The sequence below is a fragment of the Apis florea genome, unplaced genomic scaffold (genome assembly GCF_048593485.1).
Source record: "Apis florea isolate Af1SG1 unplaced genomic scaffold, ASM4859348v1 contig_1789_pilon, whole genome shotgun sequence".
NCBI classification, from domain to species: Eukaryota; Metazoa; Arthropoda; class Insecta; order Hymenoptera; family Apidae; genus Apis; species Apis florea.
This window is the reverse complement of record NW_028256481.1, coordinates 2,059,898-2,077,847: the sequence shown is the minus strand read 5'-3', so window position 1 is coordinate 2,077,847 and position 17,950 is coordinate 2,059,898. Positions and strand designations below refer to the sequence as shown.

General features: G+C 23.3%; 3 protein-coding genes and 1 long non-coding RNA gene across 8 annotated transcripts in view; 2 read left to right on the top strand and 2 right to left on the bottom strand.

Moving 5' to 3' along the window:
- The window catches only part of LOC105735668 (uncharacterized), a 29,176-nt gene extending 23,768 nt beyond the window's left edge, over nucleotides 1-5,408 (top strand). Inside the window, exon 2 of the mRNA XM_012487456.3 lies at nucleotides 4,739-5,408. Coding sequence (XP_012342910.2) covers nucleotides 4,739-5,034 — 296 coding nt within the window. The 3' untranslated portion in view covers nucleotides 5,035-5,408. The remainder of the gene's footprint in view (nucleotides 1-4,738) is intronic.
- Nucleotides 5,126-7,116, bottom strand: bigmax (helix-loop-helix-leucine zipper transcription factor bigmax). Its single transcript, XM_012487455.3, has 5 exons — nucleotides 6,740-7,116; nucleotides 6,383-6,532; nucleotides 5,889-6,268; nucleotides 5,694-5,807; nucleotides 5,126-5,618 (listed from the first exon to the last, which is right to left on the bottom strand). The coding sequence occupies exons 1-5, from the start codon at nucleotides 6,774-6,776 to the stop codon at nucleotides 5,562-5,564; spliced, it is 738 nt and encodes a 245-aa protein (XP_012342909.1). The 5' UTR covers nucleotides 6,777-7,116; the 3' UTR covers nucleotides 5,126-5,561.
- Nucleotides 7,117-8,895: 1,779 nt separating this feature from the next.
- dmpd (F-box protein dampened) lies at nucleotides 8,896-14,595 on the bottom strand. 5 transcript variants are annotated; one of them, XM_086910890.1, is made up of 8 exons: nucleotides 14,219-14,354; nucleotides 14,065-14,125; nucleotides 13,751-13,955; nucleotides 12,176-12,455; nucleotides 11,839-12,087; nucleotides 11,558-11,753; nucleotides 11,050-11,423; nucleotides 8,896-10,853 (listed from the first exon to the last, which is right to left on the bottom strand). In XM_086910890.1, the coding sequence occupies exons 4-8, from the start codon at nucleotides 12,416-12,418 to the stop codon at nucleotides 10,437-10,439; spliced, it is 1,479 nt and encodes a 492-aa protein (XP_086767016.1). In that variant the 5' UTR covers nucleotides 12,419-12,455; nucleotides 13,751-13,955; nucleotides 14,065-14,125; nucleotides 14,219-14,354; the 3' UTR covers nucleotides 8,896-10,436. The 5 variants fall into 5 exon arrangements, with proteins under 5 accessions (XP_086767016.1, XP_086767031.1, XP_012342902.1 ...); XM_086910905.1 differs by lacking the exons at nucleotides 14,065-14,125; nucleotides 14,219-14,354 and adding an exon at nucleotides 14,415-14,595 and having other exon boundaries at nucleotides 11,062-11,423; XM_012487448.3 differs by having other exon boundaries at nucleotides 14,065-14,325.
- LOC147658682 (uncharacterized) lies at nucleotides 14,320-14,952 on the top strand. Its single transcript, XR_015292830.1, has 2 exons — nucleotides 14,320-14,450; nucleotides 14,516-14,952. It is a non-coding gene; the product is annotated as an uncharacterized LOC147658682 (long non-coding RNA).
- Nucleotides 14,953-17,950: the final 2,998 nt, after the last annotated feature.

The following is a 17,950-nucleotide window of genomic DNA, read 5'->3' as shown; positions in this document are numbered from 1 at the left end:
GTGCATCTTCGTTATCAGAACTAATAGAGATAATAAGTTTAGAGAAGAGATTTTTAATAATAGAGTAGAGTTTTTTAAAAAAAATTATATTTTGAAAAAATAATATATTTATTTAGATGAAACTTTTATTATCCGAACATTCTAATATAGACTTTTCATTATTCTTATATTTTATTATTCAAACATTATATTTTTATTTCACTATATTAATACTAATTTAAATTGTCGTATTGAATAAAAAGATTGCAATGAAAAAAAAATAAATTATGAAGATATTTATATTTTAAAATTTTTATTAGAGAAAGTATTAAGATGTTTTGAGAAACAAATATTATAATTAATATTCAATACATTAGAAAGTTTATATGATTTAATAGTAAAGAAAAAATGAAATAGTTAAAAGAATATTTATTATAGTTCTTCTATGCGAAAATTCCAAACAATCATGTCTTCCTATTATTAGATTTCAATATACAACAAAATTAAGATTTCTCTATTTATTCAATTTACAATTAAAATCTCTCTACTGTGATGGCACAATAGTTTATATTTTCTTTTTTCGGCAACTTTAATCTTATTCTATTTTCTGATATACATTTCGTAAATAATTTTCAATTTTCTCTCTTGTTTCTTTCATGTTAGAGATAATGAATTTCTCAATATTATATTATATATTTGCCAATTTTATGACATCGCCTACTAATTTAAATATTTTAAATATTTTTGATTTTGTTTTAATAATTAATACTATTTATATTTTAATCTTATCATATTATACGTGTATTGTATAAACATTGTCAAATGTTGTCATTAATTCATTAATTGTCATTAATTTCAAATTAAATTGTCATTTTTCACTGCTATGGTAAAAAAAGATATTTGTTTATATTATGCTTTATATTATACTTGCATAATAGAGAACATATAGTATGTAAAATGTAAAGTAATTTTTAGATAAGGCAATAATAAAGATTGCATATTTGTTACAAATGATGTGATCAAAATTTTTGAAATTAATATACAAATAAATTCTATATATTAGATAATATTATTGTTATATTTAGAATCTTAATATAAGTTTTATAAAATTTTTTCATAAAGATGGAATATAATTTTATAAGGAATTATATATTTTATATTTTGATATACATATAAGAAATTATCGATATTATTAATTGAAATTTTTAAAAAATAATAAATTTTTAAAAAAATATTTTCTAGAATATAAAATAAAATTTCTATATAATAAAAAAAAAGGAAGATTTACATAATATTATTAATAATTTATAATATTTACAATATTATTTTCTATGTTAAAATATAAGATATTTATTTCAAAATATTATTTGTATAAATAGCTATATATTCAAATATATATAAATATATCTTCAAAATATACTATTTTTTTTAATTTAAATACTATTTTAGTAAAGTTTATTCGCAAAAATCCTTCAATTAATATTACCTCTTTGATTTTCAATTAAATCCTATACAAAATTAATTAACGAAAATTGAAATTAGATTGCAATAAGATTGAGAAATGAAATAGATAAATATCTTTATTTATTAAAATGATAGTGCTTTCAAATTTGATTTAATTATAAAATGAATTTTTCATATTATTATATGAAATGAATAATTTTCATATTATTTGATTTAAATTGAGAAATGATATGATATTTCTAAATACTATTCACTTATGAAAATACTTCAACTTTTAATTTTTACTCTTAAATTATTTCACATTTTTCAGTTTTCAAATGGAAAGATTCGATTGATAACGTAGCACTAAGTGATTAAATTTTTATTTAAAAATACATAAATTTAAAAATATTATAATAAATAAAATGCGTAATTTTCTCCTAAATAAATTCTACTAAACAATCAATTTTGTAATGAATATTAAAACATTATGTTTCAGTTATTTTGAGTGATGTATTAGCTGCTCGTACTAAAGTTTATACGAAGTTTTAAAGTTTTCTTCGGTATTAAATTAAGAAATTTTGTAGAAAAGTCGGTGGAAAGTACAAAAACTTTAAAACGATATAAAATTAAGTTTCACGGTGAAACTTCGAAGTAACAGATATGAAGAAAATTATGATTAACATTTAGACTATAAAAATGAATGTAAAATATTTCATTTTTAATATTATAGATATTTAAGAAATTTTGATTTGATTTAAAATTCAATCAAAAGATTAAGCTTAATAAAAAAATTTGAAATAAATAAATAGAAATAAAAATTTTTATTTCTTTGAATATGTGTATGATTTTACAAATAAATTATTTTTTAAAATAACATTTATATAGGAACATAGTATTTAAAATATATATTATATATTTTAATATTATCAACTCATATAATAATAAAAATAATTCATAAAGACTGACTAAATATTTTATTTTAAAAGTTAAAAAAATAGGTATTTCAAATATTTTAATAGTATTTGAAATTTTATATTTTAATAGTATTTGAAATAAATATTTTTTAATATTTTATAATACGATATTGAAGTTACATTATTACATATAATTTATATACGAACTAAACATTTTTAATATCTATTGAAATTTCTATCTTCTATACTATTTTTGATTCATTATTTTTTATTTTCGAACTATAAATAGTATTTGATCTAATATAAAATGAAGTATATAAAAGTATAAAATCAAAATATTTTTAAATTATATTCGATTATAGTATTTTTAAATTTGATTAAATAAAATAGAATTCTCAAATAATACTTAATATTTGTTTATGGGAATATTTTAGTTCTTAGTATTTTATCTTAAAGTATTACAAATTTTGTATAGATTTTGATTAAAATAAATATAAAGAACAAACATAAACATTTTATAATTAATATTATAATATTATAATATTAATATCATAATATTAAAAATACTAAAATATTTTATCACCAATATTAATGTCTTATAACAATTAAATAATTAATTTTTATTTCAACACACAATTTCTCAGAGAACAATAGTTTTGCTTTTGTATTGAACTTTTTTATTTTTATTTTTATTTTTTTTTATATTATTCATAAATGATTTATATCATTTTTTTTTAAGAAAAATAGATCACGCCTATTTTATTATAGAAGTTTATGTTTGTTCTTTATATTTATTTTAATCAAAATCTATACAAAATTTGTAATACTTTAAGATAAAATACTAAGAACTAAAATATTCCCATAAACAAATATTAAGTATTATTTGAGAATTCTATTTTATTTAATCAAATTTAAATAAAATATTTTAGTATTTTTAATATTATGATATTAATATTATAATATTATAATATTAATTATAATATTATTGACTTTGTGAGAGAAAAATTAAATTAATTTATCGTAATATATCCAATGTATCCTGAATATAGAAATATTATATATGCAAGTGTTATAATTATTCAATCTACATGAATTTCTATATTTAAACAAAAATAGAATTTTGTAAACATAAAATATCACTCTTATAAAAGTTAATTTATCATAAAGAATGATATATAATTCATTAAAAATTATTTGTTATTTTAAAATGAAAAACCAATTTTTAAATAAAAAAAATAATTTTGCTTCAACCCAATAACTAAGAAAGTTTCTATAGAGAAAAATTGATTAAAAAACTTTAAAATTAACATTACAATATTAAAAATTTCTATTATATAAATTTATTACTATATCTTTTAAAATAGCAAATTTTTAACAATAGTATTGAAAATTAATATTAATAAAAGTTTTGTTATAAAATCGTTATTTTGGAAAAAATGAAAATATAATTATTAATTATAAAAATATATTATATATTTTTAAAACATAATATATACCTATCGTCTTTTCTTGATTTTATCGATATTGTTTCATAAGAAAGACACTTAGATCAAGAAATTTCATCCTCTAAATTGCATTTGATATACAACACTTTAGACAAATCGATTTTTCACATATACGTGACTACCAAGAAATAAATTGGATTAAAGAAAGAGTGAATTGATCCTTTTCTTTTGTGTCTAAAAACGTTTTAAGAATAATAGAGCTTTTTAAAATGAGAATAAAACTACTTCTACATCAATTTCGTATTTATAACTATTCATTACTTTATTTTTTTTCTGATAAAAAAGAATAGAATGAGAATAAAATTTTTTTTCTTATAATTCAAAACTTAAGAGTTCAAAAATTTGAACTCTGTTTTTTTAAATAAATCTTAAATTAATAATTAAAGAAGATATAAAATAAATAATTAAGAAATACATCACTAATTATTATTAACTGTATACAAAATAATATACTCTTTGAAATTTCAATTTTTTCTGAAAAAATTAAATTCTAAATTAAAGAATGATAAAAATTATTAAAGAATGAAAAATAATTTTTTATTCTACTCAAATGTATATTTTCTTTAAAAAATATGTTTAAAATTTAAGTTTTTGTTTTCATTGAAAATTAGTAATTTTTAATAATAATTTAAATTATTAAAATTTTAACTTATTCATTCAAATATACATATAAATTAAAAATTAAATAATAAGTAAAATAAAAAATAAGTATAAATAAATTTTAAATTTACATATGTATGTTTTTTTAAATAATTATTAATAATATTATTATAATTTTTATATATATATTATTATAATAATTATATAAATTTAAATTAATTTAATTTATTATATAAATTAAGTTTCTTCTTTCATAAAAATTAAAAATTTGATTTGAATAAATTTTTGTTACAGATGATGTGAACATTAATAAACAAAACCATCAAAAATATAATATGGGGGACGAAATATCGATATTTTTAGTGGTGTTCCTTGCAATTGGTGGAATAATAATGATGAGCGCATTACTGGCCTGCTACGCCTGTATCTTTCGTGATCTGTGTTGTAGACCAGAGGATAGATCAAAAAGAAGACGACCTCAAAGTCCTCATCATGAGCCTGATGATCCTAATAGACCCAGATTGGACGCAATACTTTTAAACGATATTACACAAGGAGAAAGTATGCCTACTGAATCTGAGAAAGTTTAATAAATAAAAAATAAAATGAAATTGATATCAAAGATTAAAAATTTTGAACATGATATGGTAATAGGAATTAATTAAATATGAGCTAAGAAACTTTCTTTAAAGTCTTTCATTATTAATGATTGTAAATATAAAGTATAAACAGACATAATTTGATTTTTATTTCAAATTACTATGTTACGAATTAATGTATTATGTACATATTCAAATACATTCATATATGTATATACATACATTGTATATTATATATATGCAGTAAATTTCATATAATAAAAAATCTCTGTTAAAAATATTTAACATTGTTTGGTCATCAAAAAACGACACGCCATATTATATGGCTGTATAACATTAGTATATAAAATAAATTTCTATTTATATTTCTTGTACAATCATTATGTCACCCATGTTGCATATAATACACATACTCCCATCCTTTTTGGTAACTCTACTTAATAATTGGTCTAAGTACCCGCGAATAGATTTCATAAATGTAATATTGTGCAATCACAATAGTCTAATAATATATTCGACTAGCTGATTTGGCTATTAAGTTGCTGCAGTACTGACAATACTACTTCACGTAAAGTCTGCAATATTTAAAATATATTTATTTAATTCTATATTTGATTTTGAAGATATACTTTAAAAAATAATTTAGTTACTTGAGGTTTACAATGTTCTTCCAACCAACTAAACACACATCCTGATAATTCTGCAAAATTTGCTACTGAAATATTATTGAATGTTTGGAATAAACGATCCATAATTGTCTGAAACTATAATAATAGATATTTTACTAAATATTTTCAAAATTCATTATTTTAAAATATTAATTTTTACAACACACTTTATCTTACCACTTGAAATTTGGTTTCATCAGATACACGCATTTCTGCATGTCCTGGTTGAGTTTGATGAGCTTTCACAATCTGCTCATAATTAGCTTGCATAATACGTAAAGCAACAACTTCTTTTCTTAATGCATTACGTTCTTCTTCTTGTTTTTTCTTTTGTTGCAATAAAAATTGAATATAATCAATAGATTTTTGAAGTACAGTAGCCTTGGAAAGTTTATAACCTGAAGAGTCAGTATGTTGACAAGTGGGAACCAAATCTTGTAAAGAATCGTATCCCTTTTTGATAGCATCCCTTCGTTTTTGTTCTGCTTGAGTATGAGCCTCTCTTCTACGTTCTTTATAACTTATAGTTGAATTTTTATTATCACTATCTTCGTCCTCTATAATTAATTTTACAAATTTAATTTGTAAATATTATTATTATTGTATTATATATTATTATTATTATTTCAAGCTTAATATAATTATAAAATTTATTTGTTAAAATTTCTTACCGGTATTATGAGCAGATGAAGATGGTGTATTTACTGAACCAGTACTACTACAGCGAGAAAATGTATATTTTTCTGTTGGACTAGATGGTTCAAGCTTCATATCATTATCTCCTCCTATATTACCACCTCCACTACGCATTGCTAAATTTGCTATTTTTATAAAATACATAAAATATAATTTGCAATCTAATATTTTATATACGATACAAATAATAAAAATGAGTTATTTTCATTTCAAATTATAAAACATGAAATACATAAACAAATTACAATATAAGGAAGAGAGATAAGATCATAAAAACATAAAATTATAGCTAAAATTAAAGCTAAAAATATAAAATTCAATTCTTCACTCACATATCTCATATCCATCTTTATGTAATGTGTCTGCCATCGTATTAATTTATTTATCAAAAAAGAAAAAACAAAATATATTTAAAATGTGCACGTGGGAAGGTTACAACACAGTTGCAACAAGTTAGATGCACCAAAAGTATATCGTAACTGATCACAGATATCCATAAAGATTCGATCAATTAATTATCACGTTAATAAACACACACTTCGAAATACTTTGTAAATCTATAAAAAACACGATTGTAATGCCATAATAAACATTCCAAAATTATTTCGTAACATTAATATACATCTATGAACACTGCCATCTTTGACGGAAATGCAACTGTTGAGAGAATGGTCGATGATGGAGAAACAGGGTCGCCACCTATCGAAACAAAGAAAGTACAATCTGTCAAACGAAACCACGTGCTCGCCTAGCAGACGAAAGTGAAAGTCAAGGTTACATTAGACTGATCAAATAGTTTAATCATCTACTTTCAATTAAATTCAATATTTGATAATCTTTATCTTTTTTTTTAAATATAATATAGAAAACATTCAAAAGTATTTTTTATGTTAAATTACGTTTATTATAAGGTGTATCTAATATATATATTTACAATCGCTTTAATACACGTAAAACCATTTAAGATAATTCATATTTTATTCGGCGGTACGACGTTTCGGGCCGTAACGCTGGCAATTGTATTCCTATGCACTTTTTTCTCCTATATATAAATTTCAAAGTACACGTATGGTATCTCCTTCATAATTGCTTATTGTGTACCTGATCCGGAGACCATTTTACTTGCTAATACACAGATACTGCAAACGAACATGGTCCTCGGATTTATAATCATCATGAATGAAAATTGAAAATTATCATTCCTGTGCTCACATTGTTAAAATGCACAGTACTACTAATTAGGAAATTATTCTACTTCTAATTGTGTATTCATTGTTATATTTTCGATTGTATATTCTTAGTAGATTCATATATGTAGTACACATGCTACATTTGTATTTTTCGGGGACGGATAATGTCGGAAAGCCGATGACTGTAAACTATTTTAAGACAATAAACTGGCAATGTGTATCGTCGGAAGTGTAAATATTTCAGTGGGAATACATTTAGTTATTGATTCATAAATACAATTTTCTGAAGACTGTATACAGGATGCTGTTACATTCAGGGGCCTAAATATATTTATGTAAAATTGAATCTTGTTACACAGTTTTTTCCATATTTTCATTCGTTCATGTTTTTTTTATATTTTTTTTTTGTTTTTTTTTTTATTTTTTTCGTTTCTTATTGTTTAATCCGTCAGAACTATTCGCGATATAAGCATACAATGCAAGCATTTCGAAATTTCCGACATGGCGTTAAATTACGCCCGCCCCCGCAATCCTATTGAACATAACATTAAGTAAAATTCACATATTTTTTTTATTTTTATTTCATTTCTCATTTTTAATCATTTGTTTTGTAGCCAGAAACGCCCCACATGTATTTTACTTGAATAAAGGTCACTTTCCCGCAGTTAAATCGATAAAGCATCACATCATAAATTCTCATTAAGTTTGAATTTAGTATTTTTAATATATATATATATATCACGCACGCACTTTATTACTCTCGCTCAATTTCTCACATACATGCGTGCTCATGACGTACTTATTTCCGTCCGCTCGCTAAGTTCATTTTTTTCTTTTTTTCTCCTAATTAATTTTTGACATCGATAAAAAATTAGATATATTTCGATAATTATTTCATCATTAATTAATTATTATATCTTATTGTTCCATTAAAGTTTAAACTAAACTGCTCTGTGTGGTATGCATATCGTGGCAAGTACCGCACTCATATATATAATATATATATATTTAATAATAAAGTATTATTTACTTATTATCTTTCGCTCTCTCTCACTCTTTCTCCGTATCCTTTACATTTATTACTAGAATCATGAATGATAATTAACTCACAATATTTCAAACTACATTTCTTTGAGATTAATTAGAGTTGGTGCAAATAATGTTAATTAATTGAATCTACGCAGACCGATCATCAAGCATCGCGCAGGGTAATCCGTCCGATCTTAAAAGAAATTGCGTGAACACGAAATTTGTATTGATTGTATATTATGATTAAATTATGATTAAATAATCATTAATTTTTTTTACATATATTTTTTACTATTTTTTGTAAGAATGTGGCGCGGAATTTGTAATTTCTTTTTTTAATCAATATGATTGATAAATTAAAAAATTAATATTTCGAAAATATTTAAAAACAATCTAATAATAATTTTCCTATAAATAATTGATCCTATAAATTATTTCCTACCGCTATTAATATTGCAATATACACCATCTCATGAAGAAAATCATTCGAAGGATGGCGTGTCAAAAAAAAATAACTTCCATTAAGATATTTCAGCATATTTTCATTTCCTCCCCAACTTCGTATTTTTTAAGGCTCACAAACTTTATATTAATATAACTGTTTTGATTTCATATAGGTGAGCTGCTCTATTAAATTATTTAATTTCTTTAATTACAAATTCATTTATTAATAATCTGAAAAAAATAAATCAATATATCACATATCATTATGCAAAAGCAATTCAATTTTTCAAGCCTTTGACTTTCACTATTCATTTTGTATAACATAACATGAATGGTATGCACAAACCGTTTTTACAGAAAAATTGTTATCTCTTTTCTTTTTTTTTTTTTTGTTTTGTTTTTTCTTTCTTTAATTGAGCAGACTTAGATAAATTAAGAAATTGATATGAATATTGATGAACTTGGAGTACCTGCGCGAACTAATCCCACTCAGTCCTCTCAGGTACTTATTCATTGATACTGCAAAATAAAATTTGCTACAACCATGTCTAATGTCCACTCGAAATTTTATATAAAAATCTCTACAAAGCAAGAAATTCTTGCCTAATTCATCAAATTTAATAATTTTTATCTAATTCAAAGCTATAATAAACAATAGAATATAAAATATGAAACAAGAATTTTCGCAATTTGAATAGAGAAAATATTTTTTCATTCGATTAAATTTTGCATTTCTGTATTTGTTCTTGCATATTGTCTAATAGATATTAAATTAAGCTATTAAAAATAAAATGTTTAGGGCAAAATATTACGGCAAAAAAATGTTACACACGTTAGCAAGTAAATAATGAATAAGTGCATCTATTGTGACAAGGAATACAGAAGGTGAATTATTGCTTCGTTAGTCAAACATCACTGTATGATGTTTATTTGTTCTATTAACACGATATTGTTGTAAAATAAACATTTTATACAAAATTCAATCCTTCCGTTCTCCTTGTATATCATTATGGAAATAATAATTAAAAAAGGTTTGAAAAAAGTAGCTCTTTTGTTGCTTTACGAACGACACGAATGATCAGCTATCATTTAGAATATTTGTAGACGCCACCGTGTGTGACAAATCCGTCCGTAATAAAATAGGAAAATCAATCGCGTCAATTCCCTTCGCGCGGTCACCATGGCTAGAATTTTTCAAAATGAGGTTCGTTGCGCGAAATGCAGGACGTTCAGGAAAGAATTTTGTACTTTTCTAAGATCATTCGTTCGCTGGCGTAAAGAAACAGTTATTTCAAATAGAAAACCTTCTTTCAAGAACCTAGTAAAGATGTTACACAGATATTTTTGTACCATGATCAGAATCGAATTATATCTTCGAGCGTTTAACCTGACGTGACTTGGCAGCACGACGAGGTTTCTTTCCAGCGTCGCTCGGTGCTTCTTCCGTAGTAGATTTCCGTTTTGAAAGTAATGAAGGCATAGGTGCCTTTGGAGGTGCCATTTCCACTGTTGGTGCTGGTGGTTGTGGTGGCGGTGGTGGTGATGGCGATGAAGGTTGTTGTGTAACTGTGGATTGAGGTGCCACTTCAGTAAGACTTTGTGCATCCGCTATAGGAATGAAATCTAATCCTTCATCAAGCGTTTCCGGTAATACGCCTTGATTCGTTAAAGCTTGCAGATCCTCTGTTGGTACTAATACAGATTGACCACAGACTACACACACTGGTATTGCTGGAGATTTAGATCGCCAATACTGAAGCTCTGTTTTACACTTGTTCAATTCCTATACAATATATAATCATAACATAAAAAAGTATAATATAAAAAATATATAAAATTGTTAAAAATTTAATCTTTCTAATCTTGAATTTATTTTAATTTTGAAATCTTTACATATTAAATTTATATTTCTACAATATTTGATATATCTTATTTATATCTTTTCTATTGTACATTACTTTTACAAGTACTAAGTGTACCTTAGTAAATACCTGTAGAAGTGTGCTAAATTTACGAGAAGTCTCTTCATTCTTCTTGTCATTTTCATCAAGACGTGTAGCATATTCAATAATCTGCTTTTGTTGTTCTGCTATCTTTGCTTTGCAACTCCTTAAATCTCTACGCATTAATGTTAACTGACTATTATATCGCTTCATGCCTTGTTTAATTTTACGAATTCGTTTTCGTAACACCATATTTGACTGTGGAGGTGATACATTAGATTCTAAAAGACCAGGATCATCTGAAGAGTGTGGAGGAGTTCCTTCTTCTCCACTATTATTTCCTGATTTACCAGTTCCAGTTAAAGGTGTAGAATCCAGGCACATAAATGGCTTGCTCACATTACTAGAAGCTATAATATTTTAATAAATCATACTCAAAAATTATATTATATTATATTATATTATATTATATTATATTATATTATATTATAAAATAATAAATTAATATTTTTAAAAATAATTAAAACTTTAATTTTTTGCTCACAGGAAAATGTCCCAGCAAGATCTAGAAAATCAGCTCCAAAATAAGGGATTTCTGGTAATGTTGGTTCAATGCGTTCTTTAAAGTATTCCATAGCCATAGTACTTAAATCAAATAATTCATCTGTAACTTTGTATGGTCTAGCTAATTTTGGAGTAACTTTTATGTAATGTAAAATACGATAAACTTCATCTAAAATCTGAAATATAATTAGAAATTATAATTCATATATATTTGTATATTATATATTTTTAACTTTATAAAGAATCACAAAAAATACTTACCTCTCCAGGAAAAAAACAACAATGTTTACGTTCAATATGTTTGCCAAAACTCATCTGAAGTAAAGTAAGACGCATATGAAGAGTTTCAATGATATCTGATTCACAAGCTAATGGATGGTTACGACGTGCAGATTCACGTCTTGGCATTTGTGCTTTAATTGCCTGAAAACGACTCAACATTTGTGCTTGAAGTTTTTGAAATGTAGAATTCAAAATTGATCCACAAACACGATCCATCTGATGACAAACCTGCAAAGAAAATAAACAAACAGAAATATATATATTTATAAATGTAAAATAAAAATATGAATATTTCATTTCTATAATTTTAACTTACTGGACGTAAATGGGCCACTGTATTATAATCCAAATAGCTGAAAATTTTTTCAAGAATTTCAACTGGTAAGTCAAGAAGATTTAAATTACTATAAGGTGGTGGCTCCGAAACAGATGCTCCATTGTAAGAGCTAGTCATTGCTACAGATTGATGTCTTCTAGATGAATTCACATCTGTAACATCGGCAGCTGGCCCACCACCATTGCTTCCACTCATACTACTTGATTGGCGAGTTGACACCATAATTTTGGTACTATTAAATAATTAACTTTACCAAAACCTAAAAACACAATCCATTATAAATAAAAAATGTGATAACTATAATACCCTGTATAAAGAAATAATATTGTAAATATTATATAATTAATAAGTAATAGAGTAAATAAATATATAATTATGAAAGATAAAAAAATTTATTTAAATTTAAATAAATTTGAAAATAGTTTATAATACATAATATATAATTAATAATATTGTAAACTATACAAGTTTATTAAAAAATTAAACTGCATCTATAAGATCAAATTTAAAACAAATCATAAAATTAGAAAAATTATTTATTACTTAAGATCAATTTCATTATTTAATTTTATTTAAAATAAATTGTATTATATACATATAAATTCTTCAAGCATTTCAGATTATTAACTAGTAATAACTATTGCATATAGTTATTACTGGAAAATTATTAAAGAAAAATTAGAACTTATTCTTATATATTTCTTAAATTTCTTAAATTTCTTCAAAAATTATTGGTTGGAATTATATTAAAGAAAATGTGATAAAAAAAAAAAAGAAATTTTATTTCAATAATATAATAAAATTTTTCACTTAGCACAATTTCATATTTCTTCAAAATATAAAATATATATTCGAAAAAACAAGAAATTAATTCATTAAGAAAAATTGTATAAAAGAAACCTGCAAGATTTCATCATGATGAAATATCGATAGAATAGCAACAGAAAGATTCGTAATGTAACCTACGAGGATGTTCAATGTCTCAGTTATGTTTCATCGATTCTCAAAGGACGAAAAACAACGAATGTTAGCAGTGTTGCAAGCAAAAAATCAGCAAAAAAGTTGGAGCAAAACGGGAGCTAAAATTTTCGACATTTCAGATTGGAAACTTCTCTGAGAGAAATTAAATCAACAAATTTTAAAAAAATGCCTGAACGACGATTAACGACTAATTTAGTAACGACGAATACCTGGTGCATCGGCGTTATTAGTACGATCGCCGAATGTCTTGGTCGATTATGTATAGTGACCAAGAAATGAAAAATACAAGGAATATAAGTAGATAGGCATAAATATGAGATATCTTTGCCCACTACTGTAACGAGATGGCCGTTGCGTATTATGCACACAGTCACGACAAAGTTGTACAAAGCCCGATGGAAACAAACAGAGGGAAACCGGGTGACCGTGCGCAATCGATGCACCTATGACTTTCTTGTCTTTCAATGAAAGAATCGAAGAAACTGTATACATTTCTGGACGTAAAATAATGAAAAGAGTCACAGTAAAAACATCAAAAAAAAGAATTGAAGAAAGTCGAAAAAGATCACATACCCCCTGTTAAATGACGAAAAGCAATCACTGTATCCGCGTTGGTGTTTTCAGCGACATTTTGACGGAGATCCCTTCCTTCTCCTCACTCACCCTGCTTAACGCTCTCGTTCTCACTCCGTTTCACTATCGAAGCTTTCTCGTTTCCTCTGAACTAGTCCTATCACTCTCGTTTGTAACTGATTTTCTACCTCGTTCTCTCTTCCTCCTACATACAATATACAAGTATATCTATGGCGCATTCACACGCATATAAATTGTACACCCAGAAAAAAGCCCGCGCGTGCAGCAACGAAGAAATATTTCTTTTTCGTTACCTATCTCAAGACCTGTTTCTTTCACGTTCAGAAAATTATGTTGAATACATCGATTTCGAATCTATAAATACCAGAATAAAAGATAACGATGTCACTACCTAACGAAGTTTCGTTCTCAAATAAGGTTCGGTTACGAGAGAAATTTATTTTTTACTTTATTTTTTGTATGTATGCTTTATTTCTATCGGCAAATCAGCTTGCTTTCAGTTCGTTACAATCGAGATCGGCACACAATCAACGCCGACGTCGACGATGACGACTATCGCGACGACGACGGCGACGAAATGTACATGTGTATATGTAGTATCGTCACTTCGTTCAACGGTTGCTCACATTCCGTGGAAACGTACCCACCGACTCACAAACGGTTCTCGATTGGTCGACTCGTAAGCTAGTTCGCAACGCGCGCTATTCCGATAACATTTTAATGGCTATTCCACAATCTGTGTAGGTAGAGAATCATCTCTGAGCGGTAAAGATGACGGTCCGTTACCACAGTAGTGTCATGTACAGGAGAGAAACTCGTAAAAATTTTGATGTTCAAGTCTATACTAACGACATCTATAGGTTACTCTAATCAATCGAAATAGCATGAATTTAAATTCAAAAATGGTGTAAAAGCTTTACAAGTTTGCTTACTTAAAATAACGTTAAGAATTTAATTATTGTTAGAACATTAAATGCATATCGTTAATCTAAATTCAAATAAATAATAAATCATTAATTATAATTCCTTTATTTTTTTTTATAAATGTACGTATAATTATTATACTCTAGACTCTATATTATTATAATTATTTATATTATATTATTATTAATAATCAAATTGTATTTAAATATTGTATTATAAATAGGAAGGAAATAAAAGTGAAAGATTTTTGTTAATAATTATTTTTAAGGAATTATTTATATATTTTTTATATTTTTAATATTCATAGAAATAATCGTTTGAAATAATCAAATGAAATTATTTCATAAATTAATTACTTTATTATTAGAAATTTTATAGAAAAATAGTATTTTTGCTAATTGACATTTTTATAACATTAAAAAATTAATTTATTGTTCAGAAATAAATATTAAATAATTAACTTTTGCTTATATGTAGTATTTATATTTAAAACATTATAATTCTATTATTATATATAAAATAAATTCATATATATATATAAAATTATATAATAGAAAATTATAATATATAATAATTACTTTATTTTATATATTTAATTCTTTTTTAATAGTTTTTTAAACTTATATTTAAAAAGTAGAAAAGAAAATGAAAATAAATAAATATAATATATATAACATATAATTAATATTATAATTAATTAATATGTATTAATTATATATATTATATATTATACAATTATATATTAATAATTGTTAATAAAAATATGTAATTATATATAGAATTATTAATAAAATTCATTAAAAATTTGATCAAAGTTAAAATTTTAAATTAAATTTTGCAACATAAATTTTTTTTTATTAATTTAATTTGTTACTTGTTAAAAATTAATATCAATAAATAATATAAAAATTTATTAAGCACAAAATTAAACAAATAATTCGATAAAAATTAACAAAAAAATATTCTAAATATATTTTTGTTATTATCTTATTATGTTATTTATTTGTTATTATGTTAAAAATTTGAAACAAAAACAGTTGAATTTTATAAATATTGGATTTTCTAATGATAATACATAATGTCACAAAAGTATTTTATAAAAATTGTAATATTTTTTAAATTGTCTGAATTTATGATATTATTATATAATTTTTCATCATAAAGAATGCAACATTTAAAATCTTAATACAAATTAAAATTCTAATCAACAATCTTTCTGTAATATAAGTTTCTAATTATAAGTTTTTAATAAACTTATTAATATAAGTTTATTGTATTATTAATAAATAGTATTAATATATATTATATTATATAATATAATTTTATTATAATATAATTATATTATTTAATATATATTAAATTGTTTTTTTTTTAAATAAAATTCTTAATCAAATTTTATTGCATTATGCTAAATTGCTATTATGAGATAAAATCTATTATTGATAACGATATACTTATTTTAATAAATTATTTTTACTCATATCATGAAAAGTTTTTTCTATACTCATTATCTATACTTAATTTTTATCCTTTTTTGATGCATTCTTTTGCAATATTTTTATTCGCAATTTCAATTTGTTCCAAAAATGAAATAAAAACGAATTAATACTTAAATAAAAATAACTTTCCAATGATTTCAAAATGATTGGAAATTTTTATTCTTTTTTTTTTATATTTTCATTTCTATATTTTTTGTTTGTTTAAACTTGAACATCACCATATGTTTATTGTCATTTTACGAAACATTTTTTTGCCAAACATTATTCCAGACAGTAGATTTCGTGATAAAATTTAAAAATTATCAAAATGCTCTAAAAATTGCATCATACATATTTCTGTAATTTAGAAATGATCATTTCGTTTATCATGAAGGAATTCACTTTTGCTTTGTAATCCTTTTAAAGGAAAGATTATTTCCATGCAATGTAAAGTTATTTTTATGTGTATCTATTGCATAATGCTTGTGAAATCGAGTCTAAGCATCTAGCAATGGTTTTGTTGAAACTTTTATTCCGAAACATATCAAACAAGGCGACCTTCATCAAATATTTCGAAGGCTCGTTGAAGCAGCTGTGGTTATTGTCGATATTTCATACTGCTAACAAGTAAGATTCAACGAATGTAAATAGTTAATAAAATTCTAAGCAATATCTAAGTTATTTATTAATATATGTGCTATGCAGGTAATTAATAATATTTGAAATAAGAAATAAACATATTTGCATAAAAATATTTCATTGACCTGTATTGTAATTAATATAAAATAATTTATTTTTAAAATAAATAAAATACTTTTTAAAATATTTATTTGATTTTATAAAAAAATTCTCTTATATATTTTTTAATTTTGAAATAATTATTAATTTGAATGAATATTTTTTTCATTTTACATAGAATGAATATTATTTTCATGAAATTTTATTCATCAAATCAAAAAATTATGTTTTAAAATTTATATTATGTATCATAAAATAAATGATAGATTAATATTCGTTTAAACTCATTTATTAATTAAAAAATATAAGCAATTTATTACTCAAATAAATATATTTATGTTTTTTTCTTCTGTAATTTTTCTGTATTTATTTTCCTTACTAAATAATAATCATAAAATTAATATTTGAAATAATATAAGTTTTTAAATTTAAAAAAAAATAATATATATATATATATATATTAATATATAAATAAATTAATAAATAAATACTTTTTATAAAAATATTTATTACTATGATACAAAATAAATATTCAAATATTTCATTTCAACAAAATTAATTAATATTTTATTAATTAATATTAATTAATATTAATTAATATTTGATAATATTTGATAATATTTTAATAAATATTTCCAATTTTTTCATTGAGATATATATATATTATATTAAAATTTATTACATATTTTAATTTTATAATTTATAATTTATAATTTATAATTTATTTTGTATAATGATTGAAAAATAATAATAAAATTTCAGAAAAAGATTTGAAAAACTTTTGATAATATTCTCGATGTACATGATATTTGAAGAAAGTAAGTGATCATACTAAACGGAAGCTGACACATTCAAATACTATAATGGGTTCTTACGGATATTAAAGTACCGCAAGCCGAGGCTCACGTATTTCATACTACAGACGTTTTCAATAGAATTGTTCTTTTCTTTCGATCAGATACAAACAAAATTAATTATTTTTATATTTTAGTCCCAAGTTTCTTCTACCAAATATGATAGCATTTATTATGAATAGAAA